The following is a 20,873-nucleotide window of genomic DNA, read 5'->3' on the forward strand; positions in this document are numbered from 1 at the left end:
ACACACACACACACACACACACACACACACACACACACAAAAACAGACATCGACACAGGCACGAGTGAACATGGTAGCGTAGTAGTTAGCACAACACTTTACGGTACCAGCACCCTAGGTTACATTTCCGCCACTGTCGGTAAGGAGTTTGTACTCTCTCCCCGTGTCCGCGTAGGTTTCCCCCGGGTGCTCCGGTTTCCTCCCATAGACCAAAGGTGTACCGGTTGGTAGGTTAATTGGTCATTGTAAATTGTTCCGTGATTAGGCTAGGGTTAAATCGACGGGGTTTGCTGGGCTGCACGACTCGAAGGGCTGGAAGAGCCTGTAACTCAATATATAAATAATAAATAAATCACACAGAAAAAATGTTTTACAGTGTTTTATAGGATTGAGAATGGCCTAAACCACTCAAAGAAGAGGAAAAAATGCCCCCTTTATGGCCTGACAGCTAGTTAACTGCCAACCAAAGCACTTCAAAAAGTTTATCCGGCTATGATCTCATAGCTGTTTGTGGCATCATGCTGTGTACAGCTGAAAAATTTGCCCTTGTAGTGAGTCATCGCAGTTTTGGAGTATTCAGTGCCAGTGTTTTGAAATGCTTCAGAAAGTCACAGTGCTGTATTCTCGTAGTAAAACTTTTGATTTATTAATTGGTTGTCAGTTTTAATGTGTGAGATTATAGAGTTTTAATAGGCAGTGGTCAAACCTTGTGTAAAGTAACAACTTGTGGACAAGAGGACTCCTCCCTCTTACTGGTTCCCCTTAAAGTCACAAAGTCCTGACTCAGAAGCTACTCCATCATGACTGATTTATTTTCCTCAACCCCATTCTCCCCCTTCACCACATAACCTTTAATGCCCTTCCTAATCAAGAATCTATCAGCCTCTGCTTTAAGTACACCCAGTGACCTGACTGCACGTTCATCTGTGGTAATGAGTCCCACAGATTCATCGGAAGGTTTGGTCTTCTGGCATGTACTAGATGGGCTGAAGGGCCTGTTTCTTTGTTGTAGTACCTTATGACTCTGCTGTTATACTCTTTCACTCAATGTAGTCATGCACTGTGTGATTACAATAACATCCCTCGAGCAACCTGTCACCCAGTCAGTAGAAAGGCTGGTGCTGCTGTTGAATGGGTCAAAAGCTAAGAGTCCTGGAAGACTGTGACGCTTATGAAGGTCTGTGGGAAAAGTGTAGACAGCAAGGAGGTTGTAAGGCCTAAGAGGCCTCATGAAGGATCACGGCCAGAAATGTCGACTGTTTATTTCCCTCCATAGATGCTGCCTGACCTGCTGCACCCTTCCAGTGTTTTGCATGTGTTGCAATAGATTGTAAGGGACTTCTGCTGCTTGCTCTGAATCTAGGCACCCTTATGTCAGGACAAGGCGTCACTTCCAGTTTGAGTATACCCAACGGGCCTCCACAGTCATCGATGGCAACGAATTCCACAGACTCACCACCATCTGGCTAAAGCAGACCCTTGATGGGCTCACTTAAAATAGTATTATTTCTATATTTTGTGTGTGTATGTTATGTCATCAAGGGTAAGTAGTTGGGGCCGTGCATCTTGGGATATGCAAAGACTTTGAAAGTTAAAAAAGAAATAACAGCCTCATTACAATTCAAATTTAATTAATTTTATCATTAGAGCTTGTCATGCATAAAGCACTTCAGCACATGGACAGCAGTGGTCAGAGATGCGAGCTCACCTCCATCTTATCAAAGGATGAGTGGGTACTCTAATATTCAATGGGCACATTTAAAGCGGAGGTTAATGGGTTCTTGAATAGTCCGGGTGTCGAAGGTTATGGGGAAGAAGGCAGGAGAATGGAGATGAGAAGGATAATGGATCAACCGTGATTGAATGGCAGAGCAGAGTCGATGGGCTAAATTCTGCTCCTATGTCTTATGGTCTGATGGGATAGTCTCCTAATCTCCTAATCTAGCTGCTCTCTTATGCTTCTTCCCCCAATTCCGGATGTTAATATGAGGAGCAGCCCTACCCCTTTCCATAACTTGAAGAATTATGGTCACTGTTCCCCAAAGTGTTCCCTTACTGACAGTTTCATCACCTTCCCAGTTTCAATTTCCTGAGATAAGGTTGAGTCCTGCCCCATCTCCAGTAGTCATCATCATTACGTAACCTGTCGTATAATGTAGGCAATCATGGTCCTACAACCTATGGACTCACTTTCAAGGATTCTTCATCTCATGTTCTTGATATATTGCTTGCTTTGCTTGCTTATCTATCTTTCTATCTATCTATCTATCTTTTTCAATCTCTTTTTCTCTTTCTTTTTGTATTTGCACAGTTAGTTGTCTTTTGCACATTGGTTGTCCACCCTGTTGGTGTGGTCTTTCATTGATTCTATTATGGTTATTAGAATCATTGAGAAGCCTGCAAGAAAATGAATCTCAGGGTTGTATATGGTGACATATATGAACTTTGATAATAAATTGACTTTGAACTTTGAATAACACAATGCTGGATGGCGACACATAAAGGGTTTGGGTTTGGGTATTTGATCCTCCACAGTATTCCGTGTGGGAATTTAAACTGGGGGTGGCAGTGGTTTTTTTTAATGAGGTCGAGTTGCGATTTCGACATCAACAAGGCACGGATGGAGAGCGCGCTCGGGAGCGGTCTGTCACTGGATCGAACTTGGGAACCTCAGTTTGCGAGCCCGGCGCTGATCTCACTGCGCCACCAGCCGACCCAAGGGTCCTGAAGCAGGGCCCCGGCCCAAAACGTTGATTGTACATTTCCCTCCACAGATGCTGCTGGATCCCTGCAGTGTTTCAAACATGTCGATCCAACTGCAAATATGGTGTTGCAGAGAAGTGCAGTGTAACTGTAATGCTGTTCACAGGGAATTTGTCAGAGTGCACACACTCGTACGTCTCTCACCCCTTGCCTTGTCACATGTTCTATGCAGCAAACAGATAAACATCACTTTTTTGTTTTTGTTTTATACACTTGTGGCCAGCAACGGTGAGAACTTTCCAGAACATTCTCACAGCCTCTTCGGAGGAAAGAGGAGGGTCAGAGTTGGGATACATTAAAACTATGCAGTGAAATTAAGAATTACTTTTCACATCTTTAAGCATTTATTTGGTTCCTATTTTTAGAACATGAAAAGGGCTTCAGATTGAATTATTTTTAATTTATCAGATGAATTTGCCAGTACTTCCTCATTTCTTTGATTCTCACAATTTGTTTCAATGGGAATTTCCCTGACAAATGTATTAGGACGGGATGTTTATTAGCAACATTTCAGGTTACTCTGCACTAGCAACAGTAAAATTTCTTTCTTTATCTTTTTTATTGGAGTCATGTCACTAAAGAATGGGAAATTTGATTTTGGGGAGATAATGGAGGGGAGTATGATCTACAACCAGTGACGACTTTATTAGGTACACCTGTACACTTGCTCGTTAGTGCAAATATCTAATCAGCTAATCACGTGCCAGCAAACTAATACATAAGAGCATGCAGACATGGTCATGAGGTTCAGTTGTTGTTCAGACCAAACATCAGAACTGGGAAGAAATGTGACCTAAGTGACTTTGGTCATGGAAAGATTTTTGGTGCCAGATGGGGTGGTTTGAGTATCTCAGGAACTGTTCATCCCCTGGGTTAAATGTCACAACTGAACCCACGACTACCCCTTCCGCTGGCAGCTGATTCCATACTCACATAATCGTCTGAGTGAAGAGGTTTCCCACTCAGATTCCCCTTAAATGTTTCACTTTGCACCCTAAACCCATAGCCTCTGGTTCTGGTCTCACCCAGCAAGAGGGAAAGAGGCCTTCATGTATTCACTCTCTCTTTACCCCTCATAATTTTGTTCACCTTTATAAGATCTCTCCTCATTAGCAGAAGGGATAAAGAAAGTTACTGTAGTTCTGAGTAGAGATTAGGTAAACTTCATATTTACAGAGAGACCAAGGGGAGATCAACAGAGCTGTGTAAAACAACTACCTATTTCAATTTGACTTCCCATTCTGACATGTCAGTCCATGGCCTCCTCTGCTGCCACAATGAGGCCACTCTCAAGTTGGAGGAGCAACATCTCACATTCCATCTGTGTAGCCTCCATCATGGTGGCATGAACGTTGATGTCTCGAACTTCTGGTAATTCCCCTCCCCGCCTCTTCTCTCATTCCCTATTCTGGCTCCCCTCTCACCCCTTCTCCTCTCCTCACCTGCCCATCACCTCCCACTGATTCCCCTCCTCCTTCCCTTTCTTCCATGGTCCTCAATCCTATAAGACCAGGAGATCATAAGGTATAGGAGGTGAAGTAGGCCATTCGGCCCATCGAGTCTGCTCCGCCATTCAATCGTGGGCAGATCCAATTCTTCCAGCCATCCCCACTCCTATCAGATCCTTCTTCTTTAGATACCTTTTCCACCTATCACCTCTCAGCTTCTTACGTCATCCCCCTCCCCCACTCACCGGCCTTCCCCTTTACCTGGCCTCACCTATCACCCTCTAGCCTGTACTCATTCTCCTCCCCCCCCCACCTTCTTATTCTGACTTCTGTCTCTTTCGAGTCCTGATGAAGGGTCTCGGCCTGTTTATTTCCCTCCACTGATGCTGCCTGACCTGCTGATTTCCTCCATCATTTTGTGTGTGTTGCTGAAGATGTAGAGAGTGGCTTTGAAAATCTACTGTTCATTGAATCAGTAGTCAGAGGAGAACGATGCAGAACTTAAGCTACAGGGACCAGTGAGTTCAGAGTGGTTGACCCCACTCAAACAGCTCTGGAAACAAGCCAGGAACTAGAAGCCAGTAACTGGACTCTGGGCCAATCTCTCCACCTCCTAACATGATAGTATAGCGTCATTTCACCGGTACCAAGCCAATGGGCCCTTCCCAGGAAGCAGGGGCCGTGGCGTCTGGCTTAACTGTAGATTGCAAAAGAGTACGGGAGCTGGAGATGGAGGATTTGTTGTGTACTGACTTCTTGGAGGAGCAATGCCTTGTGAGAGAGTGAGCTTGGAAATCCAAAGGATGAAAGATCAGCTTTATTTTTCACACGTACATCGAAACATACAGCCAAACGCACCGTTTGCCTCAAGCCAAACCAGCGAGGACTCTGGTGGTCAGGCGATAAGTGTTGGCAAGATTCCGATCCCATCATAACGTGGCCACAATTCACCAACCCTAACCATACACCTCTGGAACGTGGGAGATAACTGGAGCACCCAGAGGAGTCCCACACAGTCACAGACAATAGGTGCAGGAGTAGGCCATTCAGCCCTTCGAGCCAGCACCGCCATTCACTGTAATCATGGCTGATCATCCACAATCAGTACCCTTTTCCTGCCTTCTCCCCATATCCCTTCATTCCGCTATTTTTAAAAGCTCTAGCTAACTCTTTCTTGAAAGAATTGGCCTCCACTGCCTTCTGAGGCAGAGCATTCCACAGAACCACAATCCTCTGTGTGAAGAAGTTTTTCTTCAACTCCATTCTAAATTGTCTACCCCTTATTCTTAAACTGTAGCCTCTGGTTCTGGACTCCCCCAACATCGGGAACATGCTTCCTGCCTCTAGCGTGTCCAATCCCTTAATAATCTTATATGTTTCAATCAGATTCCCTCAGGGAGAATGTTCTTCCACTGTCCGTTACGCCACTGGCGTTTAGGGTGGCAGTGAAGGTCCTCCATCTTTGGCGGTGTTCAGGGCTTCCCTCATCGAGACAGGAGCTCGGTTTTTACTACTGTCAGTCATGCAAGTCGTGGGTGGAGGCTCAGGAGTAGCGTTGCACTCAAATGTAGGATTCTTCATTGTTGTTTCTGTAACAGCTTTGTTCGATCAGTCAGGGTTGTTAGCCTTGAGTTGAGCCCCTGAACCTGGAGGACTGGAGGACTGGAGGACCACTCTTAGTCTCGCCTCTATTCTTAGTCTGTTTGGCATGGGTAACCCTACCAAGAGCCAAAGCATAAAGCCTTGACTCCAGCCATTGAGGTACGCAAATCTCCAAACCACGACAATGTTGTGTCCTTTTGGCGGACAGAGAGAATGTACAGTCAGCAGTGGGAATTGAACCCCACTCCTACAGTTGGCTGCTGTAAAGCTTCACGCTTCCGCGCCAAGTAAATGAAATGAAAAGGAAAAGAACCCAGGATGGAGAGAGACGGAATGTGCTTGGTGCCCGCGCTTAGAATTAGATCACTTTTCGGACAACAGACTGCCTTGCGGGCTTTGTCTAGGATTGTGAGCGGTTTCAAAAGAGCAACGGTCAAATGAGATCTGGAGAGCTGTGAATTTCTCCAAACCGCCACCCCAGGGATCTTCCTCAGCCAGACTTTCCCTCTCACCAGTACACCCACGGCACGATGTCTCCCTGGATCCCAGTTCGCAGCTTTGACCTTCCTGCACAGTTGTGGGGTGCACCGTGTCAGCAAAGTCATCTCATCCACCTGCCCCCAGACCATAGTCCTCCAAACTCCTCCAATCCATGTACTGATCAAAAAAAAACTTCCCTTAAATGTTGCATTCGAACCCATCATTACCATTTCCGTTGGCAGCTGTTTGCACACTAACACCACCCTCTGAGTGAAGTAGTTCTCCTTCACAATCCCCTTAATACTTCACCTTTCACCCTAAATCTATGACCTCTAGTTCTAGTCTCACTCAGCCTGAGGGAGAAAAGCCTGCATGCATTCACTTTATCTGTGTATCATCATCATTTTGTGCCGTGTCGTATAACGTGGGAGATCATGGTCTTTCCATGACCATGATTGTTTTTTTTTGTGGGTCTTCAAGCTCTTGTACCCCCTCGCTGATGGTCGTAAGAAGAGGGCATGTCCTGGGTGACGGGGGTGCTTAATGATGAGAAGTTCCATCTGAGGCAAAATACACACCAAAAAAAAAAGACCATGATTGTTTTTGGCAAATTTTTCTACAGAAGTGGTTTACCATTGCCTTTTTCTGGGCAGTGTCTTTACAAGACAGGTGACCCCAGCCATTATCAATACTCTTCAGAGATTGTCAGCTTGGCGTGAGTGGTCACATAACCAGGACTTCTGATATGTACAAATGCTCATATGACCGTCCACCATCTGCTGTTTCCATGGCTTCACGTGACCCTAATCGGGGGGGGGGCAGGGGGGCTAAGCAGGTGCTACAACTTGCATAAGGGTGACCTGTAGGCTAACGGAGGGAAAGAGCACCTTACGCCTCCATTGGTACAGACGCATCTCCACCCCACCACCCATGCCCTATCTGTACACCTCATGATTATGTAGATCTCTATCAAATCTCCCCTCATTTGCTGACGGAATAGAAGATCTGTGAGAGTAGTCCTCAAGTAAGCTCCCCACCCCACCAAAAACAAAACTTTCAATGCAATTTAAAATTCCTTCAAAACCCTACCTGAGGTGAGAGGGGGAGGGTTTAAAGGGAATGAGCACAGCAAGTTTTTTTACATGGAGACTGGCGGGTGCGTGGAACAGACTGTCTGTGATGATGGGGGAAATAAATATATTGCTGTTTAAGAGGCGTTTAGACACATGAAGAAGGAGGGAATGGAGACATATGGACATCATGGTTGGCACAGGCTTTGTGGGCCAAATGGCCTGCACTGTGTTGTACTGTTCTATGTTCTATGTTAACTCAGCAGGTCAGGCAGCATCTATAGAAGGAGGTTCCCTGGTGAAGAGTCTTGGCCTGAAACTTCGACTGTTCATTTCTCCCCGTAGATGCAGCTGAGTTGCTCCAGCATATTGTGAATAACACGGGAGTAGTGTAAATAAAGGCTTGATGGCCAGCACAGAGTTGATGGGCTGAAGGGCCTGGCTCTGTGACTGTTGAGATGAAGGTGGTTGTTGGCTCCACATGCTCCACATGTGTGTTTAACTTGCTAGTGATACTGTCTTACCCTGGAGCAACGTATCAGATGAAATTCCACCAAATGCAAAGAGCCAGGTGAAACCCAGACACCAGATATGCTCTGTTCTTCATAACTCTCTAGAAGTTAGAGGAACTCTTACTTTTTTTAGTGGAGTTAGTAAAATGAATCCTCATTAGGACTGGAGAAGAAGAGGTCAGAAATGTTGTTGAACACCGACCTGCTGAGTTCTTCCAGCATTTTGTGTGTGTTGCTGAAGATTTCCCACCGCTATCTGTAAGAGTTTATATGTTCTCCCCATGACCACGTGGGTCTCCTCCAGCTGCTCCAATTTCCTCCCACCTTCCAAAGGCATACCATGGCAGATTAGTAGTTTATTTGGTCACATGGGTGTAATTGGGCGGTGGTGGCTTGTTGGGCTGGAAGGTCTTGTTGCCGTGTTGTATCTCTAAATAAAAATTTTTTAAAATAAAGTCAGGTGATGAGCCGAAATTGAATCTGTGACACACTGGGTAGGCATAAAGGAAAAGAGGTTTGGTTTTATTTGTCACGTGGACATTGAAACATACGGTGAAATGTGTCATTGTGCATCAACAACCAACAGCGTCCGAGGATGCGCTGGGGGCAGCCCACAAGTGTCACCACGCTTTCAGCACAACAAAGCCCGCCCACAACTTCCTAACCCTAACCAGCATGCCTCTGGAATGTGGGAGGGAAACAGAGCGCCCGGAGAAAGCCCACGTTGCCACGGGGACAATGTACAAACTCCGTGAAAAGACTCTTGTAACATTTAAGAAGTATTCTGGTCAAGCATTTAAATAGAAGACTACCAACCAGGAGTTGATAAGAGAGTTTGTTGTAGATGGGTACTCAAAGAGTAGTACATGCCCGATGAGCAGAAGGGCCTGTTTCTGTGCTGTATGTCTCTCTGAAACTACACTGTCAAATTGCAAATGTACCACTTTTGATACTGAGCAGAGCCTGCTGGGCTGAAGTTGTGGCAAGAGTACAGCTTGCTTCAATCCTCTGAGAGGAAAATTAGCTATGGACACGAATGTTAATTGCTTATTGACAGAAAAATATTTTATAAATGTTCAATCACTTTTTTTTAAACTTTGAATCATGCCTCATCTAACCTCCAAAGACAGAAATGACCAGAAATGTAGTTTATTTCAGCAGCAAGGGATTGGTTGGAGGTAGAACAGGAGACGGGAAAGCTGTAGTTCATTGACGTTTCCCTGAAGTACCTTGGGAAGTGGGGACCTTGAGCTGTGTCAGCCAGGCAGACTGGGATCATATTACCTGCCCTAGACCTGCTTTCAACAGGGAGAATTCCCACGGGCAGCAGGTCTGTGATCACTCTTCACAAAATGCTTTGTGAAATGGAGAACATTTAAAAGTTTATTTTACACTTGAATCTTACCTTTTTAAGATTCAAGATTGTTTATTGTCATTCTCAGCACACGCATGTAAAGGAGAACAAAATCATGGTTACTTTGGATCTGATGCAGCCTAAAAAAATACAATAAGCATTTACAGTTAGATTATTTTTAGTAATCAATGATAAACAGGCATATTTTCTTTTAATCCCAATGCACAACCATCGATTAAAGTTGATTATCGCCTCTTCAAAATTTTAACTTGACGTCATGCTCTAGGGAAACTGCTTCTTCTTCCCGCTTAACCAAATGCCAGGAGTAATTTACAGCAATCTGTTAACCTACATCTTTGGCCTGTGGGAGGAAACCAGAGTAGTCTTGTCTAGAAATATAGCACTGCACATGTGCAGGTGAAAACAAAAATTAGTGAAGTTGGTATCGGGAAGATTGGAAGCAAACCTCCAAGGCAAAATCTGTGTGAGAGTTGTGTGATTTTAGGCTGAAGAATTCCCTTGTCCAAGCACAGGAAATTCTGCAGATGCTGGATATCCAGAGTAGCATGAATAAGATGCTGGAGGAACTCAGCAAATCAGGCAGTATCTATGGAGTGGATGTTTCAGGCGGAGACTATTCACCAGGACTCATTCAGTCTCATCGTCAGTCCTGCTGAAGGATCTCAGCCCAAAACTTCAACGGTTTATTCCTCTCCATAGATGCTGCCTGACCTGCTGCGTTCCTCCAGCATGTTGTGTGTTGTGTGTGTTACTCTCGTCCAAGCTTCGGATGATTTCAGTCACCTTGGTTCCCGGTCTGTAGTATCCTATGTTTTCCTTGAATGCTTTTATTTCTGGCAACTTAAACCTTTGGGTTTAAACCAGTCAGTGTGTGGGATTCCCCAAAAATCTGGGAGCTCCCAACATGGAAACCAAATCCTCCTGAATTTTTGTGTTTCTTCTCTGAGGAATATTTTCTTTTAATCCCAAGATACGACCATCGATTATACCTAAAGTTGATTATCAACTCTTCAAAAATTTGCATGGAAACTGCTCCTTCTGCCCACTGAACCATTAAAAAATCAATAAAAGTCATCATAATTAATGAAGTACAACAATGAATGGGGATAATAGGTTTATCTTGATGATAATAAGTTTAGAGCAGGGGTTTCCAATCTGGGGTGCACCGACCCCTTGGTTAATGATAAGGGTCTATGGCAAAAAAAAGAGTTTGGGAACCCTTGGTTTGGAGGGATATGAGCCCAATATGGACATGATTGGTTAGTACCATGGTCGGCATGAGCGAGTTTAGAATCCGGATCAGATTTATTGCTACTTACATTGGTCATGAAATTTGTTGTTTTGTGGCAGCAGTATAGAGCAGGCTTAACAAATTTACAATATTAAAAAAGTGTGAAAGAGGAGTAGTAAGGTAGTGTTCACGGGTTCATTACTTACTTACTTACTTACTGCCTGATACACTGCTGGCACCTAGGGCAGCAGTGAAGGTCCTTCCTCACTGTCAGTCCATACCGTCGCGCACAGTTGTAGAAGGATTCTTCATTGCTGTTTCCATAACAATTTTTTGACCAATCAGAGTTGTTAGCTTCAAGCTAAACCCTCAAATCTGGACCACTCTTACCCTTTGACCTGTTTGGCATGGGTGACCCTACCAAGAGCCAAAGTACAAGGCCCTGACTCCAGCCAACATAGCTCCCTGGGTCATTGAGGCACGCAAGCCCCGAAACCCTAGGACAAGGTTGTGGTCCTCTTGAAGGTCATGGGTTCATGAACCATTCAGAAATCTGATGGCTGAGGGGAAGAAGCTGGTCTTACAATATTGAATGCACATCTTCAGGCTCCTGCACCTCCTTCCTTGTGGTAGTAATGAGTAAAGGCATGTCACCACGGTGAGGGCCTATAATGAGGCACTGGCTTTTGAAGATATCCTTCAAAAGGCAGTGAGGGTGGGGGCTTGTGCCTGTGGAGAGCTGGCTGGATCTACAACCCTCTGAAGCCCTCTTACTATCCTGTGCATTGGTACATCCATACCAGGTGGTGAAGTAACCCGTCTCAATGCTCTCCACGGTTCACTTTGTAGAAATCCTTCAAGTTGGGTTGAAGGGTCTGTTTCATGCTGTATTTCTAGGGTTCTATTAATTACCACTTCCTGATTCTATACTGATTCCATATTAGTCTCCAACTTTTCCATCATCCCACAGACTCCTCCCTCACCTACAGACCAGGTGTAGCCCTGTGTCCCCCAGTGTTTTTCCTTAAAGGTGCTTAGAGATGGGGCAAGTGGCCTAGTGAAGGAATGCCAGAGTTTAGGGCCCAAAGAGATGAAGGCATGGCCATGCAGAGCAATGGAAATCAGGAAGGTACACAGCTTCAGAATTGGAAAGCTGTGAGATGTGTTCATGTTGGAGTGAAAAGTAGAGGTTAGGCAACGAGAGTGTGCATTTTGATATTGAGATACTGGGACAAGAAGCAATAATAGGCCAGTGAGCCTAGTGGGTAAATGATATTTGGCATGAGTTAGGACACAAGCAGATAATTAAAGCCAGACTGGTATAACAAATATATCCACTTGGTAAATCTGTGATGTCCAAGATCCATCTCAGCAGTCCAACATTATGCTGCAGGAAACCAACTAATTTTCCCTACACACCCAACCCTCCTGGACAAGGATACAAAGACCAATCAGTGGGATCCCAACTTGTCTCTGCCTTGTTGAGATCAGGCAAGACGAGACAGGCCAGTAATTGGTCCTGGCATGTGCAGCCCAAACAGTACAACAGGTTCGTCATTTACTCAACAGCTTAGAGGAGAACCACAGAAATCCAGGAAAATTTGGTTTCCATTTTGGATGTTCGCAGTTTTTTGGGAATCAAACCGACTGATGAACTGAACCCAAACATTTAATTTGCCAGACATAAAAGGATTCAAGGGAAATATAGGATGTTACAGGACCAAGAGTCAAGAATCAAATCATCAGAGTGCAATTGTAATCAGGTGAAGCTTGAACGAGGATAACAAATGCAACACACAAAATGCCGGAGGAACTCAGCAAGATAGGCAGCATCTATAGAGAGGAATAAACCATTGACGTTTCTGGCTGAGATCCTTCATCAGGACTGATGATGAGATCTGAATGAGTCCTGATGAAGGGTCTCGACCGGAATTGTTGGCTGTTTATTCCCCTCCGTAGATGCTGCCTGACCTGCTGAGTTCCTCCAGCATTTTCTATGCGCTACTCTGGATTTCCAGCATCTGCAGAATTTCTAGCACTTGGACAAGAAAATGCTTCAGCCCAAAACCACATGCTTCTCATACAAATTTTGGCCTTGGAGTTTTGGTTCCAAGCTCCCCGATGACCCACTTCACTTGATTTTTTTCCTTTGGACATGTAGAGTGCTGTATTTCTAAACAAATCTACCCTGGTTTCCTCCCACAGGCCAAAAGTATAGGCTAATGTATTACTGCCCGTTATACCACTGACATTTAGGGCAGCGATGAAGGTCCTCCATCATCTTCCTTCATTATCTCCATTGCTTCCTCTTGGTTTTCACTATTGTTAGTCTTGCAAGTCCCGAGTGGAGTCTCAGGAATTCAGTCACACTCAGATGTAGAAGGATTCTTCATTGCTGTTTCCTCTAGACATCCATGACTCCATCTTGGTGAGGTCAGGTATGAGTGGATGGGAGACAATGCAGCCAGACATATGAGACACATACAAAATGCTGGAGGAACTCAGCAGGCCAGGTAGCATCTATGAAAAGACATCAAGTCTTGTAAGACAAAATGATACTCTGACAATCCGCATTAGATTCTTCTTTGCCATCCGATTTCTGAATGGACATTGAACCCATGAACACTACCTCACTACTTTTTATTTCTATTTTTGCACTACTATTTAATATACATAAACTTACTGTAATTCACAATTTTTTCTCAATTATTATGTACTGCTGTCGCAAATGTAACAAATTTCATCACATATGCCAGTGATACTAAACCTGATTCTGATTACTCTGTTGTCCAAAGCTTTCATGCTGCCAGAAGTTCTTTTACTGTTTCCAGTAGTGCATTTGCCTAAAAGCACAATCACAGGTTTAAGTTAATTAAAACCAGCATTGCTTAAAATGAAATTGACAAGTGAACATTTATCTTTTTAGTGGAAGTTGGTGGCCCATTCAATGCTGGAAACCAGATGTAGATACATCCAACTTCCAGTAGCACTGCTGGACTTCGTTCTGCAAGACCTGTGATTATAAATTATTTATTTTACTAACTCCCCACCTTCAAAGTTCCTCGTATCTTCATGTCCCCAAGTCCATCCTCTTTAGAATTCTATCCTTTCGATATGCTGAGCGTAAGATATTTAGGTAACAGAAGCAATTCACTCAGGACTGTCCCACCATTCTATATGATTGTGGCTAATCTACCACAGGCCTCGATTCTTCTAATGTATCAGTTTCCCATTGCCCTTAGCACCACAATCTTTCAAAAATGTACTTGGGTCTTCTTTAAGTTTTCCCAATGTTCCAGCCTCCCCACCTCTCTGGATCAGGAGTTCCCAACCTTTTTTATACTATTAAGCAAGGGGTCCATGGAACCCAGGTTAGGAACCCCTGCTAGACTGGGCAAAGAACCCCAAAGATTGCAAAAAGAAGTTCACATGTACCTCAAAGACCACCCTTGAATGGGTTCCATTGGTTGTAACATGGCTGTCTGTGGGAAGACAAATCTCAGGGTTGCATACCGAGATAATAAAAGTACTTTACATCTTTGAACATCCAGATATCTTGTCTTTCAAAGAACACAGAATAGTATAGCATATTGCAGGCCCTTCATCCCACGGTGCTTTGCTGACCTCTTAACCGATCAAGTGAACCTGTCCCTCCCACATAGCCCACTATTTCTCTTTCCTCCATGTATCAATCTAAGAGTCCCTTAAATGCTCCTAATATATCGGCCTCTACTACCACCCCTGGCAGCATGTTGCACATGTGCACCTTCATGTACTCTCTTGACGTTACATCAGATGATGTAACTTTATAAAACTCTGGTTAGGCCACATCTGGAGTGTTGCATACAGTTCTGGTCATCCCACTACAGGAAATATGTTGAGGCTTTGGAGAGGATGCTGAAGAGGTTTATCAGGATGCTGCCTGCTTTAGAGGGCATGTGCTATCATGAGGAGCTGGATAAACTTGCGTTGTTTTCTCTGGAGCAGCGAAGGCTGAGGGGAGATCTGATAGATGTTTATAAGATTATGAGAGCCACAGGTAGAGTAGACAGGGAGTATCGTTTTTCCCAGGGTTGAAATGTCTAATACCAGAGGGCATGCATTGAAGGTGAGAGGGGGTAGGTTCAAAGGGGATGTGAGGGGTAAGTTTTTTATTCAGAGAGTGGTGGATGCCTAGAATGCACTGCCTGGTATAGTGGGGGAGGCAAATACAATAGAGGCTTTTAAAAGACGTTTGGATAGGCACATGGAAGTGAGGAAGATGGAGGGATATGGACATGGTGTAGGTAGGAGGGATTAGTGTTTGGGTGTTTTTGATTTGCCTTTTAGCTGGTTCAGCACAATATTGTGGGCCAAACATGCTGTTCCTGTACTGTACTGTTCTGTGTTCTATGTTCTAAGATCACCCCTCATTCCTTTAGACTCCAAAGAGCATGGATCTAATTTTATTGCCCCAGTTTTTCACATTTCTGTATCAAATTAGATCTGCCATATTCCACCAGCCTTTTATTGTTTGCTTGATCTCTTACAATCCTCTTTCTTTATGATAAAAATTTCTGCTGAATTATGATCCAAATTTACAAAACTGGTCCTTATAAATGCCAGCAAAGGATTCAAATGCTCATTTTACCATTGAGCTTCAAAAGACCTCAGGACAAAGCAACCACCCGGAGGGTAATAATTACCTCTGAAGAATCCAATGCATGTTTGAAAAGGCAAGAGACTGACAGTATGTAGAAAACAGGAGAGGTTAAGCTAAGGTTAATGCCTTGAAAGGGAGCAATTTGGGGACCAGAGGAAACTATTTGGTAAGCAGTGTATGAAGGGCCTTGAGGGTACTGGTGGACAAAGCAGATGAAATTTAACAGTGAGCATTGTAAAGTGATACATTTCGGTGGGAAGAGCAAGGCAAAGCAGACAATCTAGAGCAGGGGTTCCCAATCTGGGGTCCACGCACCTCTTGGTTCATGGCAGGGGTCTGTGGAGTTGTTGTGTGAATGAGGAATGAACTCACCAGAGAATGGTGCTGGTAGGTATGAAGCAGCCTCTTTATTCAAGAAAACAAGATACAGCAGGCTTCATATGGAGACCCTTTTGATTGGGAAAAGGTCTGACTGCCCCATACTGCCTGATATTTTATCTGCTAAATATCAAAGGACAATTCCATATTTACAATGCATCCACAGTGCTTTCTTTAAAACTACACACAAACTTCATACCTCCTGATTTGCAACCACGCCACAGTCCTCTAAATGAATTTCAATCAGCATTGTCTGGTCTGTGATTCAAGGCTTTTAGGAACCCATTGTTCAGAGCTGCATTTTAAATTAAATCTACAATCTATATTCAGATTTGAAGCTTGGTAGATGAGGTTATTTGCTAGATGTGCTCAACCCAAAAATCGCTTTAACACAGGACATTAAAAAAAGATTGGGAACCCCTGATCAAGAGACTGTACTTCTAAAGGTCATACACAGTAGAGACAGGTGAGGTTAAATGTACAGGAAAGTTGCAAGTTGAGAAAGTAGGATCCTAGTCTTTTGCCCAAACCAACATTTCACTAATGTTCAGCATAACTTATGATGTATGGACTTAGTCAGAAACAGCATGGCTTTGCGTAAAGGAAGTTGTGCCTCACAATTTGATTGAGGAGGTGATAAAGATTATTGATGAGCATTGGGCAGTGGATTTTGTCTATGTGGAGTTTGGTAAAGCATTTGACAAGGTTCTGTATCCTTCATAGTAGGCTGGTCTGGAAGATAAAATCACATGGGATCCATGGTGAGTTGGCAACATTGATAGATTGGATGGGGTAGAGAAGACAGAGGGTAGTGATGGAAGGATTTGTTTTGGCCAAAGGTCTATGACCAGTGACATTCAGCAGGGATTGGTGCTTGGACCTCTGCTGCTTGTAATATATTCCCAGTGCCCACTTTATTAGATACACCCGTACACCTGCTCGTTAATGCAAGTATCTAATCAGCCAATCATGTGGCAGCAACTCAATGCATAAAAGCATGCAGATGTGATCAAGACGGTCAGATCAAATATTATGTGGGGTTCTAAGTGACTTTGATAGTAGAATGATCATTGGTGCCAGATGGGGCGGTTTGACTATCTCAGAAACTACTGATCTCCTGGGATTTTCATGCACAGCAGTCTCTAGAGTTCACAGAGAATGGTACCAATAAAAGGGGAAAAAAATCCAGTGAGCGGCAGTTCTATGAGCAAAAACGCCTTGTTAATGAGAGAGGTCAGAAGAGAACTAGAACTAGGTGACATAGCCTCAAGATTTGGGGAAGTAGGTTTAGGACAGAGTTGAGGAGGAACTGCTTTTCCCAGAGGGTGGTGAATCTGTGGAATTCTCTGCCCAATGAAGCAGTGGAGGCTACCTCAGTAAATATATTTAACGCAAGGTTAGATAGATGTTTACATAGTAAGGGAATTAAGGGTTATGGGGGGAAAGGCAGGTTGGTGGAGGTGAGTCTATTGCCAGATCAGCCATTATCTTATTGAATGGCGGAGCAGGACTGACAGGCCAGATGGCCGACTCCTGCTCCTGTTTCTTATGTTCTTATGTAAGAGAATAGCCAGACTAGTTCAAGCTGACAGGGAGGTGACAGTAACTCAAATAACAGAAGTGGTTTGCAAAAGGGCATCTCTGAACACACAACATACGATACTTTAAAGTGGCTAGGCTACAGAAGCGGAAGACCACTCCAAGTTCCACTTCTGTACCTAATAAAGTGACCTCTTAGTGTATATGGTTTGGATAAAAATATAGGTGGGCAGATTAGTAGATTTTCAGACAACATAAAATATTGGTAGAGAGTGTAGAATAAGGAAGATTGTTAAAAGGATACAGAAAGATATAGACCAATTGGAATTTGGGTAGAGAAATAAAGATGGAGTTTAACGCAGACAATCGTCAAATGCAAAAGAAAGTATACATTAAATGGAGCACTGATGTACAGAGAGAGCTTGGAGAGCAAGTCCGTGGTTTCCTGAAAGTGGCAACACAAGTAGTTAGTGTGGTGGAGAAGGTAAATGGTATTCTTCTTTTCTACAGTCTGGACACGTGAGTATAAACATAGTCAAGTCATGTTGCAGCTGTAAAAAATTTTATATAGTCTACATTTGGGGCATTATGTACAATTCTGGTCACCGTGCCATAGAAAATATTTGGAGAAGGGTCTGAAGTTGTTCTCCAGAATGTTGCCTGGGTAGAGAGTCTTAGCTGCAAGAAGAGTGGGCAAACTTGAACCATCTTCTCTGGAGCATCAGCGCTTGATAGGAGTATATAGAATTATGAGAGGCATAGATACACTTTGATAATCAATATCTTTTTCCCAGGGTGGAAAGTTTTTTTTATTTGTACAGTTTGTCTTCTTTTGCACATTGGTTGCTTGTCAGTCTTTGCTTGTGTGTAGTTTTTCATTGATTCTATTGTATTTCTCCATTCTTCTGTGATGGCCTGCAAAAAAATGAGTCTCAAGGTGGTGACATATCCGTACTTATAAATTTCATTTGAACTTTGAACTTTAAAGATCAAATACTGGAGGGCATAGATTTAGGGTAAGAAGGGGGAAGTTTAAAGAAGGTGTGCATGGCTATTTCTTTACTGCAGTGGTTGGTGCCTGGAACACACTGCCAGGGCAGGTGGTAACAACAGATATGATAGCACTACTTAAGAGGCATTTAGACAAGTAGATAAACAGGCTGGGAACTGAAGGATGTGGACCATGTGCAGGAAAATGGGATTAGTTAGATTGGCATCATGGTCAGTGCAGAGATGAAGTGTCAGTTCTATGCTCCAAGTTTCCTGATATCCTTTTAGTAATGCTGGACCTTAGCAAAGTGCGAACTAGAGCCAAAGTTAGCAAACCTTCCATGCAACTTGACCCATCCCACCCCAGCAACCAAGAATGACAGAAGGAACAGCTTCAAACAAATACCATAACAATATGGGAGCATCCATGGACAAGCCGGACTCATTGTGGACGTGCACTGACCTGTGCTCGCCAGGGTCTAGGCTTCGTTTCCTGCACTGTGTTGGGTTAGCCGGTTACATTTTGAGTGTAATAACCAGAATATGGGCAAGAGAATGTTAAGTGTTCCAGTTATGGATTTGCCCTGACTGTCTGAAAGAATGCAGGACAGTAGAAGCAGGAGTATGCCACCCGGCCCATCAAAGCTGCCCTGTCATTTGGTTGACCTACCCCAGGCATCTTCTCTTCTGTGCCAGTTCCCCGTTGCCCTGGGTTCGCTGATGTTCCAAAAATTTAACCACTTGCACTTTAAATACTCCTCTGTACGTCTTCCCCGTGGAATGTGTGGCTTTCCCCTGAGTGCTCTGGTTTCCTCCCACAATCCAAAGGCGTACTGGGTAGGTTAATTGGTCACTGTCCTGTGATTAGGTTGGGGTTGAAATCGGGGTTGTCAGGGTTTGCTGGGGTGGTGCGGCTTAAAGGGCTGGAGGGGCCCACTCCATGCTTTATCTCTAAATAAATAAATAAAATTAAGTTAATTTGGCAGGTCTGTGGAGGGAAATGGCTGATCAAAACTTTGGGTTGCGACTCTTCATATGGACTCATCCAGTGCCCTTTCACCAGGCTAATTCCCGGATTCGGAAAATCATCCAATCAAGACAGGCTAAATAAGTTGGATCTAGATTCTTTAGAGTTGAGAAAATGAGATGTGATCTTACTGAGGCATATAAGATCCAGAGTATCTTCACATGATAATTGTAGAGATGTTTTCAATATTGGAACGGTCTTGAATGAGGGGATATAGTTATACGGTAAGGGGCTCGTCATTTAAGATGGAGGTGCATAGAAATTTCTTTTTGCAAATGGTGGTGAATCTCAGGAGTTTTCTACCCCAGTGAATTGTGAAGGCCAGATCATTGGAAGAATTCAGGGTAGAACTGGTGAGATTGTGGTGAATCTCAGGAGTTTCCTACCCCAGTGAATTGTGAAGGCCAGATCATTGGAAAAATTCAGGGTAGAACTGGTGAGATTGCGGTGAATCCCTGGAGTTTCCTACCCCAGCGACTTGTAGAGATCAGGTTATTCGAAGTGTTCAAGGTGGAAGAGGAGAAATTCTTGAAATATCAGCTAACCCAGGGCAATGGGGAACTGGCGCATAAGAGTTAGTGCCAACAGCAGAGATGAAGAGAAAGAGGGATACCTTGCTCACAGAGAATCTGAGACACTGAAAGCACAAAAGGCATCAACAAGCTTATATTGGAAATATCTCAATATGTATCAAGATGGCCCAACTCTGATGTAGCCTTGTTGTCTCTTTATTTGATATCTATATGAAAATGATGGATCAACACATGTTTACCTTTGTTTCTATTTTCCCCTCTTGTCTTTGCAGCCATGACTGGACTCGTAGTTCCTCCAATGTGAGACTGTTCTCTCCTGTCACTATTTCGCATTCCAAGGAGCAAAGTTCACCCTCCACGAAAACAGCATCACCAGAATCAACAGCTGTCAAAAATATTAGCAGCCTTCCCTCAGAAGCGGGAGCACAGCTAACGTACTTTGTTGCCTGGACTGAACAAATTCCCTGCAGCATTGTAGAAAACTCGGCTTCATCCATACTTAAGAAACCTCGTACCCATGGAAGAGAGGGCAAAAGGTGGTGGCGGGAGAGACAGAACAAGGTTGATGGGTGGGGGTGGGTGGGCGGGGGAGGGGGGTGAGAAATCTTTAAAAAATTGCAATTTTCTATTTTGTATAATGGTTAATGTGGCAATTTTATCAGCTTAACCCTTTGGATAAGAGAGCTGGCTTACGAACTAGATACTGAAGTAAAAGATTTTTTTTTAAATGCAGCTGAATAAAGTGTCAATAGATGGCTTGTTGTGAGTGGTAACATTAGAAGTTAAAGGTTTAAGAAAATTTGCAGTACCTTAAAGGAGCAGCATCCTTTATTGTCAGATTGTCTAGGCTGTGGTTATTGAATTTTAAAATGGTGCAGGGCTGTCCTGAGGTTTATATGCTTTTCAGCATCTGCCCTTGTGACGTTCAACCATACTGACCACAGGGCATTGTTATCTCAGTTACAGGTCAGCTAAACTTGGTTAGGATTGTGATGTGGTTATGTTTTTGGACTCAGTTCTCCTGGGCTAGGGAAGGAAAATCGATTCAACCTAGACACATGCACCCTGTCCAAGATATTCCCCAAATAAACAACATGTCTACCATTTCTCCGGTCTGTGTGGCGGGGCCAAAAGCTGGCTCCCTGTTTGTGGTTCCTCTGTACAATGCTCCTGAGTGTGTGTATGACGTGTAAGTTGTGCGGCTGTGAGGCGTAAATTTGTGTATTTTGCATGCGAGATCCTTGAATGAGGGCAGCGCATATGTGTGGGCGTGCTTGTGTGTG

The 20,873-nt window shown here is 43.9% G+C and overlaps 1 protein-coding gene across 4 annotated transcripts in view; it reads left to right on the plus strand.

Moving 5' to 3' along the window:
* LOC134350283 (transcription factor COE2) overlaps positions 1–20,152 on the plus strand; it is a 339,453-nt gene extending 319,301 nt beyond the window's left edge. For all 4 annotated transcript variants that reach the window (XM_063055319.1, XM_063055318.1, XM_063055321.1 and 1 more), the window contains one exon: positions 19,863–20,152. In XM_063055319.1, coding sequence (XP_062911389.1) covers positions 19,863–19,894 — 32 coding nt within the window. In that variant the 3' untranslated portion in view covers positions 19,895–20,152. The remainder of the gene's footprint in view (positions 1–19,862) is intronic.
* The last annotated feature ends 721 nt before the right edge of the window (positions 20,153–20,873 follow it).

The sequence above is a fragment of the Mobula hypostoma genome, chromosome 8, assembly GCF_963921235.1.
Source record: "Mobula hypostoma chromosome 8, sMobHyp1.1, whole genome shotgun sequence".
NCBI classification, from domain to species: Eukaryota; Metazoa; Chordata; class Chondrichthyes; order Myliobatiformes; family Myliobatidae; genus Mobula; species Mobula hypostoma.